At 36.4% G+C, this 16,551-nt stretch overlaps 1 protein-coding gene across 1 annotated transcript in view; it reads right to left on the bottom strand.

The window, feature by feature from the left end:
• The window catches only part of CD34 (CD34 molecule), a 39,748-nt gene extending 23,645 nt beyond the window's left edge, over window positions 1–16,103 (bottom strand). The window contains exon 1 of the mRNA XM_007427485.3: window positions 15,821–16,103. Within this exon, the coding sequence (XP_007427547.1) occupies window positions 15,821–15,899 (79 nt within the window). The 5' untranslated portion in view covers window positions 15,900–16,103. The remainder of the gene's footprint in view (window positions 1–15,820) is intronic.
• Window positions 16,104–16,551: the final 448 nt, after the last annotated feature.

Here is a 16,551-nt window from a genome sequence, read left to right on the forward strand (position 1 = left end):
CAAGCCATGGTATTCCCTGTAGCACTCTATGGAAGTGAAAGTTGGAAAAAGCAAGATAGGAAGGGTATTTGACGCCTTTGAACTTTGGTGTTGAAGAAGACTCTGGAGAATACCTTGGACAGCAAAGAAAACAAACCAATGGATCATCGAACAAATCAACCCAGAGTTCTCCCTCAAGGCACAAATGACCAGGCTCAAATTATCCTACTTTGGACACATTATGCGAAGACCTAACTGTCTGGAGAAGGCTCTAATGCTGGGAAAGGTGGAAGGAAAGAGAAGAAGAGGATGACCAGCAGCAAGGTAGATGGACTTTGTTACAGTGGTGATCAGTGTTTGAAGACCTGAAAGACCAGGTTAGATTGTCATGGAGAAAATGTGGTCACTAGGAATAAAATATGACTTAATAGAAGGTAATCATCAATTGTTAAAAATAGAGTGCTTTTGTCGTTCTTTACTACTTTGCAGTCAAGATCCCTCTCTCCCTCTTCAATACCAATGCCTGTTCTCAGTCTCTATCACAAAGAAAAAACTAGACAAAAACAAATAAAATGAAACATGCAAACTGGGGCAGATTTTGACTCCCCTCTCTGCTTTGTAAGCCATTCCTGTGGACAAAGAACTTGCCCAGGCATTCTCAGACTGGCATGAATCCACAGGATTTTCCTGTCCCTTATAATAAACAAGTACTGTAGGAATTACCCAGAAGTCACATTATCAGATTATCCATGTGGTTGATTGATCAGTTTGAATTTCTCTTCTTGGAAGCTAGTCCCACCCATTAGAAACCTGCATTTTCAAGAGTACAATAATGATTAATGATCAGATTTGCTTTGGAAACCAAAGGAATTGTTCTATAAGTATAATCAAAAGTTGAGGTTCCTAATAAGTTTAAGTAGCTAAGTCCACTAAGTTTTAGGTAATAAAATTTGTGTTTAAATTTCATTTTCATCTGCTACTGACCATTCCTGACCCCCTCTCCACTAGATTCTTTAATAAATGTGCCAAATTGTAAATAAATAAATTTGGGTTTTTTGCCTGCCTCCTGGATACACATGTCTGGAGCCTCATGTGTTTAAGCCGAGGCTTAGTAATGGCTGTAAATCAAACAAGTGGTAGCAGTGCTTCAACCTTGGAAGTTAAAAATGCAGATCTTTGTAACCTGTTCAACATCACTGAGGTGGAGGTATCACACAAAGTCTAACTGGATACTTGATTTTCTAGAAAGCAAGCATGTAATGCTTTGTGTTCAGTGTTATGACAAAATTGAGAGGTGTTATTAGTGGGGTGTTCACACATCTGTGAGGGACAAGTTGAGGTGTGGACAGAACTCCAAGATCTTCATTTAAAAAGCAGCTGTGGGACCCTTAGTCAAATTAGGACCATAGCACTTAAAAAAGGACTTTACCCTCTTTACTTGCTCTGTTTACAGAACCAAATATCTTCATTGTGCTTTTGGAGAATTGTGCTTGTCTGTGTGGATGGGGTGAAATTGGGAAATGCCTCAACAGGAAAAGGCTAAAGCTCTTTCTGTTGTATAGTGCCCTAATCTAAATCAGGTCCACTCAAAGCTGCATTTGTAAAAAAGAGAGAGATCCAGCCATGGATCTCATGCTATTTTATCTGGTTGCACCCTTTAGAATAATACAAAACATGGTGACATGTTTAACAACAAATAAACTTACTCAAATAATAGCTATCCTTTCTCAAAGGGCTTTCCTCCAGTAAAAATATTATATGTAGCTGAAAGGAGGATTTAATCCAAAAATCACTGCCATGTTTCTTTAGGAAACAGTGACTTCATCTAGAGACAGTAAGGCTCTGAAAATGGACAGTTTGTCCCATGAAGTAAGCTAGCATAGCTGTGGCTCTAGACCAGCATATATCTGCACCAGGCACCTCAGCTAGATGAGCAGTATCCTTCAGTTCTTATTAGAGCTACTTGTGCTAGAAAACTGCAAATGAAAGGCCTGGGTCACATCTTACAGTTTGCCAACCCAAGGAAATAGGAATTGCATTTAACCCTTTCCAAGTGATATGGAAGGGTAAACTTAAAAGATGTATTTCCAAAACATAATCACAATTCAAGAAGTGAACACATGCTCAAAATGATGTCGTTTATACTTATGTCAAGCTGAGACCTGGCCTACAACTCTACGCAATGTTTAGGCTAAGGCTTAAAATAGTACCATGAAAATTCTGTGCTTATCTTAAATACAAAGTAAGCCTAAACTGATCAGAAAAATGCAGTCTTTAAAATAGGTTTTGCCAATAATTCAAGTGCAGTTACTTGAAGCAAAAGACTTTAATTGCAGAGAAAACTGTCACTAGTAGCTTAAACAAGGCCTCTACATTCTGACTTTGCTAATAGAAAAGGCCCTTCTGTAATGAACATGCTTCCAGAAATCAGTGAAAATATATGAGATATTCTCTTTGCTTAATTCATAAATTGAACTATAGAATTAGAGGCTTTTTAAAAAATCAATTACACTTGTTAGTTTGTCCTAAGCATGGAATGTCTTAGGCTATTTATATAGCTGTGCTTGCCAAGTAATAATTACTTAATTAAAATTGCCAACTATAGCCCATTGTTTTAGGTAGGTCAGAAGATTTTGAATACTTTGGGAAAAATCTGCAAAAAGATCACACATGAAATTAAATCTCATTCACACACTGAATCTACTACCATGCTGCCATCTTATGGACGAAGAGCCAAAATGTAATAGAAGTACCTTACCTTTTTTTCCCCTTATGTAGTACAAAAAATGTTTTCTGTTAAAACTTGTTTACAGTTCCAGTCAGCAAACTTTATAGACTCAATAGGTTAAGGATTGTGTACATCAGAATACAATTATTTTGCACAGAGTTGCACATTTTGTAGCAACAGCTCTTGTCACATTTTGAATATGTTTGAATAAATACTGTGTAAAGATAGACTTTTATTGTTAAAAGGCTGGTTATGTAGGGTGCCCTTACATAACTGCATTTAACCTGAATGGGGATAGGATCTGTGCATAAAGCAGTTGCAAGGAGAAGGAGAAGGAGAAGAAGGAAAAGGAGAAGAAGGAGAATCTTTATTGCAGTCAATGTCCAGTTCATAAAACACCTTACATAAAACTGATGTTGATTAACCAATCAGGTAAACAGATCAATCAGACAAATTGTTGTGCATCTTACATATAACATGACAAAATCTGACCACACTTAAGGAAATGAAATCAGTTGAATCTGAAAGTAAAAGTTTTAAGTAAAACTGGTCAGAGTGAGGGTTAGCAGCTCACAGTGAGGATCAACTTAAAAATATATAGTGTAATAAAACATGTTCTTGGCTTCAATGACTCCTTCACCACATGGGCAAAGTCTGAATTTAAATGGAACGCCTTTGTATATCCCTTCCAAGACTGCTAATGGAAATGTGTTGAATCATGTCAGAGTTAAGGCCCTACTTAGTTTGGGAACTCTAATTAAGTTATCTGGTGGGTCTGTGATACTTCTTTAGAGAGGGACATCAGGCCTGTTTGAATATCAGTGTCCTTGGGGCGTTGCTTGATTGCCTCTGTTTGTGTAATCTTGCCCTTACATGTACACTTGAAACAGAAGTTCCAGTTTTTTAAGTATCACCTTGGCCCAAAAGGAAATAAATTTATCAGAAAGGACCTGGGAGTTGGACCTGCCAGGGAAAGGAACAGTTTAGTCCAGTATGTGAAAATGTGTATCCAGGTGCTGGATACAATATTACTAATGGTAGCCTCGTGACATAGGATTGCGTTTGAGACACAACATGGGACTTGAAATAAAATCCTGAGAAAATTAGTCTATACTCTTTCTAAAGGGGCAAAGGAATTGTAGGGACCTATTGGAGCACCAAACAATAATTTTGCTGAACTAAATATACTTACGTATATGATGTCCCTTTAGTTTAAAAGAACATTTGAAGAGCTGTGACAGATCTTTGTGCTTTTTAGATTACATATCCCATATGTAGTTTTATGTGTGATTGTGTCATGAAATACAATGCTGAGATACTTGAATGACCTGCTCAATTGGATGATTATTATTTCAGAGGAGACTGAGTGCAGAAGTGCCTTTTTAACAGGGATGGGACCAATTGCACTCGGCCTCACATGTGGGGAGGGGGAGTATAATTCAGTATTTCAAACGATGAACCAATATCTTTCATTCACGGTAGCAAAATGAATCAGTTAAAATATAATGCCAATGGTTATTTCAGTATTTCAGGATCCCACACACACTTTGGATTAGAGAGCTTTGATGGACAAAAACAATGGGGAAAAGTAGATTAACATAGATGTAGCAAGTTGTGTGTGTGTGTGTGTGAGCGTGCGCACGCGCACATGCTCAAATGAACATTCTGTCCCTGTGCCTCCCACAGGAAGGCTCTGAATATAGATCACAGTAACCGCAATACAAGAATTTCCGCACCCACAACAGTCATACACTCATGCAAAGAAAGCAGGTTCATCATTATTAGCAGCACCCAAGCTGTTGAACAAAATGAAATGGGAAAATTAAGCCTACTCATTTAAAAAGAATATCTACTCAGGTTCCATTGACTCACTTCTAAGTGAACATGAGATTACAGCTTGAATCACTGAGAATAGATGGCAATAAATAGATTACATGTTCTACAACCTTTACAGGTAGAGTGAAAAAATGGGCCTTTTCTATTATGGCACCAAGGCTAAGCAAGTACATCCTTGGGTAAATCTATGTAATTTTTTACTTGTATTTGATAAATTAAGCTCATTTGTTTTGATTTCAATTTCCAACTGATGCTGTGTGTTAAAAATATTTTATGAGTAATTAATGCAGTGTTGTGCTCTTTTGTTACATTTTCATGTTGTCTTTTTACTTACATTATATATTTATGGTTATTGTGGCCCATTTTTATTAGCTGCTTAGGGCATGCTTTATAGAAAAATGAGTTATAAATAAAATCAAATGGACTGATTAAATCCATCCAAATGCATATTGCACCACTCTCCCTATAGCTAATCTGATTATCCATGTAACTAGCCACTATTTTGATTAATACAGGACAGACCAACATTAGAAAATAGGTTTTAATTTGTGAAACCTAACCAGTTCATTTTATGTAAAGATTATCTTTCTTTAAAAGTCAGAAAAAATGTTCATGACAAATAGAATGGATGACTTATTGTCTAGAAAAATAAATGGGACAAATGAAAATTAAGTAAGATTAGATTAAAAATAAGATTTAAAAGGGTGGTATTATGAAAAAGCTATAATAGTATTATGCCACCTAAAAATATAGTAGAAATGTATCTAGACTTGGGGTCATATTCAGTCTCACGCATCCATCATACTTCCCTGAAAAGCAGAATGACATCAAGGGAAGGGACTTTAGGAAGTTAAACCCCTGCTCTGATGTCAACCATTCTTTCAGGCATTAGGAGACAGAGTTTTTGTTCCTGTGCAGTGCTCTTTTCCAGGAGAATATTGTTGATATGCCTTTCCGCTCCAGGGAAGATGCATGAAGAACAGTTCTCTAGGGGACAGTATGAACTACTTCTATGTGCTAACTCTTGGAGGGCTTGGTTCTTTGTGAACCTTCTCAGATGAGCGATGTCATGGAAAGAACTAATCAGCTTAGTGGTCAGAATTCAACATAATGTACACTATTCAAATATGCAGACATGTTGCAAAATAAAAACTTAGAAAAAGCTATATTGTACTGCAAATAATTCTTTAATTATGGCTACAGTTGCCTGGATCCTTGAAAAGAAAAACTTGAATTATTTTCTAGAATCTAAATTACTCCAATGATGAATTTAATTTATTTTAACATCCAATTTCTACATTCCGAAACAACTTAAAATGCTTTCTCTAATCTGATTAAAATAAAGCACACCCCAAATTGGCAGTCTGTTTCTCCAATAGTGGTTGTGTTCAAGAACAAGAGGCATGATTTAATGGGAAAGAATGTGGAACGCTCAACTTCATTCATCATTTTCATAAGCTCTGTGTATGTGTGGGGGTGTATCTCTCTGTATTTGCATGTGCAGTAGTAGAAAATGTTATCTCCTTTCAATAGTATAATTGGTGTCACCTCAGATACAACAAAGTAGAATCATTAGTGAAACTTGAGATGCAACGACTATGGGAATAAAAACATACAGACTTTTCTAGATGGTTTAAATATCACTAGGTCCTTCTTCTCCTTCTTTATTGTAAAAAGTATAAGATTTGCAAAAGTGATGGGCATTGATACACCACTGTTGCCAATGTCCAAAATATTCACAATTTTCTGCACAGCTTTTTCAAATTAGTTCTGGAAAATTTGTATACATTTAAAAGCATTGAATTTGCATGTTGTCACTGCAGCCAAGCAGAAATAGTAAGCAGAAAACAATTGAAATTTGTTTTAAACACTCTTATTTATATCAGCCGGTTGGAGTTAAACACGGAAAAGTGACTAACTTCTTCCAATTTAATATTTTTTGCAGACTACAGATTATAACAAAATATAATCAATTTAGAGTACTGGACCTTCTTGGCCTTCCAAAGACAAGCATTATCAAGCAGAATTATTATGATTATGATTTGTTGCACAGTCAGCCAGATGTTTAGACTGGATTTGGCATTTTTATCAACCTATCAAGTCCTTTCCAAGGAACTGGGATAGGTAGATGTTGTTGTTTGATGGTGTTAAAGATATCGTCGCAGGATATAAGCTGTTCCAAATAAACCTGCCTTTTGCAATTGATGGATAGTGATTTTGTCAATGCAGATGGTATTCAAGTGGTGCTCCAGATGTTTTGGGATTGCACCTAAGGCACCTATAACTATTGGTATTATCTTTGCTTTCTTTTGCCATAGTCACTCTACTTCTATTTGCAGGTCTTTATATTTTGTGATTTTCTCCAATTCTCTCTCTTTTATTCTGCTGTCTCCAACTATTGCAATGTCCACTATCTTTTTTGTCTTTCTTCTCAACAATTGTAAAGTCTGGGGTGTTGTGTGGCAGGTGCTTGTTTGCTTGAATTCTAAAGTCCCAGAGCACTTTAGCTTCTTCATTTTCTATTACTTTGTCTATTTTGTGGTCCCACCAGTTCTTGCTTGCAGGCAAATGGTATTCCAATATACCATTGTTGCTATTTTGTCATGCTGTTTTTTGTAGTCAGTCTGTGCGAACTTCTTGCAGCAGCTAACTAGATGGTCCATTGTTTCTTCAGCTTCTTTGCAGAGGCGGCATTTGCTGTCTGTTGCTGTCTTCTCAGTTCTGGCCTAGTATGGGTTTGTTCTTAAGGCCTGGTCTTGTGCAGCCAGAATTAGCCCTTCTGTCTCTTTCTTCAACCTTCCTGCTCTTAGCCATTGCCAGGTCTTGTTGTTATCTGCTTTGCCTGCTAGTTTTTTTTGTGTACTGGCTATGTAATACGTTGCCTTGCCACGTCTCTTTTCTATTCTTCATTTGGTCTTTCTTATAGGCCAGTCTAATTTCTCTGGTATTCAGTAAGCCTTCACAGTATACTACATTCAGTCCATCTTCTTCACTGTCCTTCAGATACTCTTCCAATGCCCTTTTTTATTCTTCAGCAACTACAGGCCAATTACCTGCTTGCCATCAACTTTCAAATTGCTAGCTGGTGTGGTAGCTGATGTACTCCAACAGGACCTAGTTGAAAACAATTTATTTCCATCTGAGGAGAAAGGAACCCACCCAAACAGCAGAGGGACAAAAGATCAGCTCCTAATTGACAAGATGATTTTGGAAAACTATAGTCAAAGCAAGTTCTTCCACATTACCTACTATATTCAAATGTCTGCCCTTTTAAGACAAATGGAAATAATTCAACGTTTAGTGATGAAATTAGAGGCTTTGAAGGTCACACACACAATTAGTTATTTTTCCTATTCTCAGGGAACATAGTGTAATAATCTCAGTGGCTGAGTACAGTTCTAATCACATCTATTCATAAGTGTGATGTCATTTACTTCTAGTAACTGGGAATAGTATTTCAGCTTTAATAGATTTGAAATTATCTTAATTGTAATAACAATAAGTGCCATTGTTGTAATATGCTAACATGCACAGAAGCGTATATATTTTTTGTTAGAATGTTCCAGACATTTCAGTCATAGATTGGCTGTTTGAGTCTTCAAAGTAACTGTAGTGTACCTTTCTGTAGCTTTCTCCAAATTGTGTCCTCCAGATGTGTTGGACCACATCTCCTGGAGTTCCCATACAGCAAGCTGAGAATTCTGAGAATGGTGGTCCCAGGATATGTGGTGGTTGCCAAGATGGAGAAGGCAGCTTTATAGAGTTGTTGTAGGAAGCTGTAGTATAATTTAGCTGCATGCTTTGGGCACTTTAAAATGCTCAGTAGAAGCAGGAGTTATTATTAAGGGTCAAGAAAACTGCCTTTTAAAGCTATGAATAATGCCAAAACATTTATGCTTTACAATTGTAAAATACTTAATATGGTAAATTATCCTCTTAGGATGATAATAAAGAGCAAACACCCCTATTGAATATTGTCAACATTGTACTGTATATAATAAATGGTATATGAGATCATTCCTTGCTTTCTGAGCATCCAAGTGTTCTTTGGCCTTATTCTCATATTTAAGCCCAACTACCTGTAGTAAAACCTGGAGTGTTGTGAGCAGATGCACTGCTGCCAAGATCTGCTAAGTAGCCATTGTTCTACTATACCACACATTAGCCATCAATTCTTCCTGTTCTATAGATACTAGTAAGCTGCTCTCTTATTGGCAAATCTGTCTGGTTCTAATAAATATGATAACTATAAAAATTGTAACTTTAAATACTACCTTACAAAGTTACTCTGAGGAGTAACTCTAAGGAAGGTAAAAAACATGTTAATCCTTCATCAGTCTGTATGTCATGAAGGATTTTTCTCTGCTTTCCCTAAAAGAACCAGCAGAAACTATAGGGGTATTGTAATTATTGAGGAAAGGAAGGGATTGTTAGTTAAAGAGGAAGTCCAGGTCATATGAGGCAAAATATTGTATTTACATTCAAATCTCAACTGAGAAATCCTACTTTAGCATCAAAATCCTGGCTCTCATACAGTTTTCCTCCTTTATATCAAGTGATGGCCAGCCCCTGCTCTGGCTATTGTAGAATTTGCCTTAGAGAGGTCAAAAAGCATCAGGCCATCACACCTCTCTTCATTCCCAATCATAGTTTTCAATTTGATGGATATCCCAAAATAGTCAGAAACACTCTGCATGGTTCTGCCTGTTCCTCCACCACTCTACCAGAGTATCAGTTTCAGATATGACATTCCTTTGCCTTGCTGACTTTGAACCCATGAGGCTCAGAATTGCTGCATCTAGTGTATTAGCTGCTATATTTCAGTTTTGTCCACTCCTTTTGAGTGTGGCAATAGAATCATCACACCTGCAGCATTTGTCTTCTCCCTTTGCAACAACTATTTGGAAAATAAAATTGTCCCATGAGGAAGGAAAGAAGCAAACCAGGTGAACAGTCCTCACATCTCCCTTTGTCTGCCACTGCTTCTTGAGCTGATTTCCTCATACATAGCTTTGGAACCTGAAAGTTTGCTTGCCCCCTTTTAGGGAAAGGCTTTGAATCGGTCATCTGTATTACACGTATTGCACGTTGGAAATACTATGGGGGACAGGCTAAAATGCAGAGGAGGTGCTCTCTGTGTAATGCATGTCCCTTTGTTTCTGTTCTGAAAATGGAAGGCTTAACAGAATTAGATTAAATTGCTCATGCTTGATAGAGCTGCGTTTTAAGAAAAAGCAAATAAAAGGGAAAAATGATGAGCTGCAAAATGACCCCTTCCTCTTTTTAAGGATGATCTATGTTTCTTCAAACCACCTATACCCATTTCTTAGATGGTGAGTCATTTTGTGACTGTGATAGATATCCCTTTGATGAAATAGTTACAAGCTACCTATCATCCTAGGAATAGAGTGGAGTAAGTATATACTAATGTGTATTGCATTGCTAAAGCTGCTAAATGGAATAAATTGCATTGTAACCTTGCTTTTGCTTTGCATCAAACCATGCACTTTTTAAAACAATGTAAAAAAATGTAAAGCAAGGCAAGACTCACACTGTTTAAGCAGAATAGTAAATCCTCCTTGCCTCCATATGCTCACCATAAGTACAGCTTAATATTTTATCGTATCTAATGCAACAATGTAGTCTTGGGAATTAGAGTTGGACCTGATGATACATAGAATATATACATGTGAGAAATTCTGTGTGTGTGTACATGTGTATATGTGTCTGTATATGCATACACACATACACATATGTCTGTGAGAAAGTCCCAAAGCTTTTGAATCAATTGCCAAGTCTTGTTGCATACCGGTTTTGCTCAGTAACACTAATGTTCAATAAGTGTTGTATTATTTCAATATGAGGACTTCCATACTAGCAATTTATAACACCACTAAGCCCTAGCTGTAGCAAACTAAAACCTGTCTTCATTAATAATATATTGCTACAATAATGGCTGGATATGCTGTAAATTGCTAGTATGGAAATCCTCAGTATGCATTTTCATGCCTTCTGGAGAATGCCCTTGCAAAATTATAAAGCAATGTAAGAATGGCTCGAACTGGAGAAGCCAAGATTTTTGTATTTATGTTTTATTCTGCCAATAGCTATAATGAGTACCACCTTTGGGGATTCTGAGCCACATTACTCATGAATCTTTAGTTTTGCTCTTCTCCAGCCACGTGGCAGGAATTCAGAAGGGTGGAGTCCCCTTCCTTCTGGAAGTATCTGATAAAATTCTACCCATTCCCTCCTCCAGATGCTTTTTCCTTTTCCACATGGCCCTAGGCAGGATATGGGTGTGGGCTTTAACAGTCACGAACGATGAAAAGAAAAGACTGAAGAGAATGTGAGAAGGAGAGAAGATGACAACTTAAAACATTACATCACTCTATTAAGCAAACTCCATGTTCATCTAATCAATGTTTTACTCAAATGCAACAGCTAAAGTGCCTACTACATCAATACTTTACTTTTCAGCCAATGGATTATATATGATATCAACATCTGAGTTTTGTCATCTTTCAAACTTCTAAAAAACCCCAGAGCACAGCTGATTATATAGTATTAGGATATTATTGCTTAACAGTCTATTTCAATTCAGCTCAATTAATTTGACTTTTAAATGTTATTAGGATTTGAAATAAATCTGAAATAATTCTATTATAACAAAAATTCTACCCTTTTCCAAGTTTCCTACACCATTCCAAGTTGCATACATTGGAAACAAAATGAACATATAAGTGCTAAAATTAAATTTAGCATCGATATAGTATAATCTATAGGGATTTCAGATTCAGATTGTTCATATTCTATTAACCTTCTTGAAAACTTTCTGAAATGTCCTTTTATTTCTAACTCATTTTAAAGTATTATTTATGAGGCCCAATATTAGCTCAAAAGTACTGTATATCACAACCCCCCCGCCCTCAAATAGTAATCTTGCATATTAATATCATTTTCCAAATAATTTAATTAACAGTACTTGCTTTGAGTGCAATATTCTCATTTCAAAGAGCTGCACCCAAATATAACAATTTGTGCCATCAGTTATCAGAATTTGTATCATTGACCATTGGAAAATCTGGACTAAATTAAACTCAGTTTGATCTTCAAATACTGGTATTTTGTCTGTGATACTATCATACAACAGTCTATAGTTGCAGTTGATTTTTTTCTTACCATTATCACCATGTAAGAGGATTTTTTTGTTTGTTTGTATTAAAGTATTCTTTTGAGTGCAATATTTGGCAAATGTATTGATTACTAACCAATGGTTTATCAGAATTACAGACACTTTCAGCTCCCTGGCAAGGGTAGAATATAATACATTACATACATGTTTGGTGCCCTCTTTTAGATTTTTACGATGCAAATAGAAAACAGTTTAGACAGTTAACATATAGTATGTGAAGCACCTATTAAAGAAAAATATACAAGTCAGGATGATATCTTAGCAATATGTTACATACACGCATCTCAATTTGCAATGCAGCTTTGAGATCCCCTAAAGTAATATGCTTTTACTGCATATGCTCTCTTGATAAAAAGGGAAGCTATGCACCCATATAGATCTTGTTCTCAGTAAAACCAGTGTGAAGTGATAATCATATTATTTTACAGTAGCAGTCTCCTAGTCCTTGCAGATTCAAAGCAAAGTATCATTTGATGACTTGATGAAAAAAGAGACAAACAGAGGAAACAAAATCCCCACACATAAGTCATCCACTTTCGATGAAGAAGCATTTAAAAAATTATCCAGACATTTCTGTTTACTGAGGTAAACAAGGTAGAAGAAAAATATGCAACACTAGATATCAGTCTTGTTAGATGACCCAAACAAGCAAATAAATAATGAATATTTGTTTGATTAAGTAATTGGTAAACAAATGTACAACATGTTCATTTTCAAAGGTGGGAGCAGTTCCCCAGTGCAGAGTATGAAAGTGCACAATTCTCTTTTGCCCTTTAGGTTTACCCAGCAAATTGCCTGTGTGGCCATGGCCAAGACAACTGATTCTGAAAGCAGGTAGGAGAAGGTTAAAATTGAACATTAGAATGCGACTGTTGTACAAACAAACGTGTATCTTTTCAGCCACATGTAAATTAGATAATGCTGCTTATCTAAAGTTGCTTCCAACAGGTCAGGTCTCTTTAGCAATATTTTTGATTGTGGATTCTGTAATATTATCAAAAGAAAATAGGTTCTCACATGCCAGATGCCATCTTGTATTATTATTTCCATAGTTCTGTGTCTGTAAATCATTCCAGTTCATCAATATTAATAGACATCACTTTTAAACAAATGGATGCAACTGAACCTTTTCTGAGAAACTGTCTGCTCTGGATTTATTTATTTATTTATTTTTTGTCAGAGATAGTATTCTGGTCTTTCTTAAGCAATGAGGATCTTAAGCTTGTAGTAAACTCCAAGAGATGGTACCAGGACAATTTAAATCAAGCCTCCTAATCAATTATTTATTTTGCTTTTTGCTACATTCATGAAATGAAATGAAATGAAATGAAATGAAATGAAGAGATTTGGCCCATAATTCTAGTAAACTACTGAGTTTACATGTCTAAAAGAAAATCACCTACCCTTCTGACACAGAAATACAACCTGATTTCTTAGGATGTATCTGAACATCTACACAAGGAAACTTGAACATGCTATTGCTCTTGGGTGTATTTCTGCACATTTTGCCATAAAGGGGGTGGGGAGAGAGAGAGAGAGAGAGAGAGAGAGAGAGAGAGAGAGAGAGAAATGTATTATAAAGATAGTGGGAAAGAATTCAAGAATCCATAAGTGCACAATAATCTCCTTAAAAATGATTGCCAAGTATCAACAAATTCCCAAACCAAAAGTCCACATGAATCTCCACACTACCACTTTTTGGAAACCTTTTCTCTCTTGGACCAAATTCAGCGCTCAGTTACATACAGCCATTGGCCTTGGATACTTTTCTTTCAAGATGCGTCTCAAGCTTTCAGTAGAACATGAATAAAAATTATGAGGCAAATTGAAATATACATCCATATAGTCATTTTCCTGTATATTGGCTGTATATTTGCAAAACTGATGTCATGTTTTTCTCATTTCTACTTAAGGGCCACTCTATGGATTGAAACCTGCGCTTAGACAACTGGGGAGTTGAGTTGCTCTTCCAGTAATATGTGAGCTTTCAGAATGGTCAATAAAGTACTTGAAAATACTGCATAGAATAGAGAAATAGAAACACACACACACACACTCAGACCAAACCAGATGTAGTTACAGTGATTATTGAGATTTAATTATGAGGCAGTTTTCATATGTGACATTAAAAAAGGATTCAAGCTATTACATGATGTCACATGCAATTTCCCATTTTTCTCAGGCATGATCAGGTTCTTAGCAGTTGCAAATCAGGGCACTAAGATGAATGGCTGAAGTAACACATTCTACTTATTCCAAAGTTATTTGCAGGCCAGGTATTGTCCTCTCTACCCACAATATGTTACGAATACTGACCAAGAGACTGATTATCTGCATCCACTAAAACAGCAATGCATCGTTGAATTCTTTAAAAAGTTTCATTTACCTAATATGTCTGCTATTCCAGAAGGAATGTGTACATGCTTTATATGATACACACATTATTCTACTAATATATTTAACAGTAGGCATTTGTCTCCAAACACACTGTGGATGTTTGTCAGGGAATCTGGATCAAGTACAGATTCTCAGCAGGTGTCTAATATATATTTCTGGGTATTTGGAGAGGCAAACATAATCGCTATGTAAAGTGTGTCTTGACTTCAACAGGGATGGATATAACTAAATCCGAAAAGCTGCAAAATAAAAAAAGTAGCCATGTCAACTGCACAGCAGTTTGGGGATCCTTTGGGGAGTGCTCAAAGTGCAATAGATATCAAACATTCAGAAAAAGAACAGTATAACATCTGCTAGGATGTACCATCTAATGATGTGCTGAAGAGAAATTAAAGTAGACTGGCTACTTTTTTGGACAGAACATTTCCGTTGGCCTTTGGCCCAATCAGTTGTGGGCCATTCTCATCCAAATAAGAGCAATGTGATCATCATCACCATCATTATCATTATCATCACAACTTCTTCACATTATGATACAGATTTATTAACTATGGAAACAAACTGAAAAAAAGACAATGCAATGGCACATCATCAACCTCCCATGACTCACCATGGAAGGATTTTTTGAATGGCAAAATACTCTCACACTTGGTTGAATAAACTCTGAAATGCAGTATCAACTGGTGAATGCATTCACCTGATAAACCCTGCTTTACTGCTTGTTACTGTTATTATTGTGGGTGGTTTTAACTGTATTAATGAATGTTTTTCAGTAAAAATACTTATTTAGAAAGTGTGGATATTGCAGTATACAAGATGTTCAAATAAAAAACCATGTTCTAGTCCCGCTGTAGACACAAGGCTAGCTGAGTGACTTGGGCCAGTCACTAACTCTCAGCCCTAGGAAGAAGACAAGGGCAAACCACTTCTGAAATCTTGCCAAGGACTAGTCCAGGCATTCACCAGGAGTTAACACTGACTTGAAGGTATACGCACACATACTCCCCCCCCCCCAATATTTCATGCTATATTTTTTAAGTATTTGCAGAAAGATAATGCATTAACAATGGCATTGATAAATAGCTGTGCTTTTAAAAGCAAACTCTGGGCAGTGGGGATTATTTGGGGGGGAGGGGGTAAATTTTAAGAAGTAATCTTAAATAAATACACTAATTTGCAAACTGCATCTGCCACTCTAGGCTACTGAAACAATAAATTGTATAGCATAGATCTCTGAGGATTACAAGCATAGCATTTTTTTAAAAAAAATAACTATTACAGTACTTTTGCCTTTAGTTATGTAGTCTGGGTTAAGAATGAATGATAAAATACATGCTAGGATAACTAAGCATTCTTGATGATCTGTGGGAAGGATCCTACAGATGCAAAGCCGTGAATAAACATGTGCATCTGTTAACTGTAGGCTTCTGTACAGCATTTGCTTGTAATAGGGAGGCTACACAGCTGTAACCAGTATAAATCACCAATCTGGAAGATTTTGATTCCATATCACATTCTTTTACTACTTTTTCTGCCCTTTGAACCTCAAATGAACTGACATTACATTAAAAAATACACCACTTCTATTAGTATTCCATAAACTATACCATACAAATTCACAATTCCATTTGTTCACTTCTGTGCATAAGAAGTTCTTCGGTTGTACATTCTTTTCAACTACTCACCCAGCAGGCACAAAACACAGAAGGTTGCCCAGAGGAGTTGCCTCTTCTTCATGATCTTAAAACTCCAGACTAGCATCATTCCCAGTAGAGAAGCAGTGCCTCTGACTAACAACTGAATGATTCGCAGCGCTCCCCTCAGATTTAGTTTCTCTGCTGTGTTCTTGAGGCTTCAGCGTTTCTTCCTGTTAACTGAAGCTTTTTGAGGTCAGTTAATTATGGGATAGGATTCCCTCCTAAAAGATGTGCTTGTGGCTCAAGATTGTGAGGTGGAGTTTTCTGAAGTCTGATCTCATAGCTTTATATAGTTCAGAAGAGTCTGTCAACATCATTGTTAAACTTCCCCTCACCCTACAATAGCACATCACTTAACCCTTTGTGGAAACTCCTTTTCTTTATTATGGACAGGACATAAGCACTGAAATGTATATTCAAATATGGGAACAAAAATTCTATGTAATCTATCATGAACACTGCTGCAGAATTTTAAAACAACATTTCTTCTATTAAAAATAGTTTGATTTGTTGCAATTAAAAAAAAATGGAAATCAAGTACTGACTGCTGAAAGGCACTTTTAATAGTAAGATTTTCTCTGTGGAGGGGAAAGCAAACAAAATGAAGATATAATATTAATTAACTTCAAGTCAACCCAGTAGAGAACTTTAGCTACAAGCATACTGAAATTTAAGGACTTGAGAACAAAATGTTATAAAGCCAGCGGAGTGAGCCTTAC

The sequence above is a fragment of the Python bivittatus genome, unplaced genomic scaffold (genome assembly GCF_059951505.1).
Source record: "Python bivittatus isolate LINGU-HERP-01145 unplaced genomic scaffold, Pbiv_v1 ctg000700_np1212, whole genome shotgun sequence".
NCBI classification, from domain to species: domain Eukaryota; kingdom Metazoa; phylum Chordata; class Lepidosauria; order Squamata; family Pythonidae; genus Python; species Python bivittatus.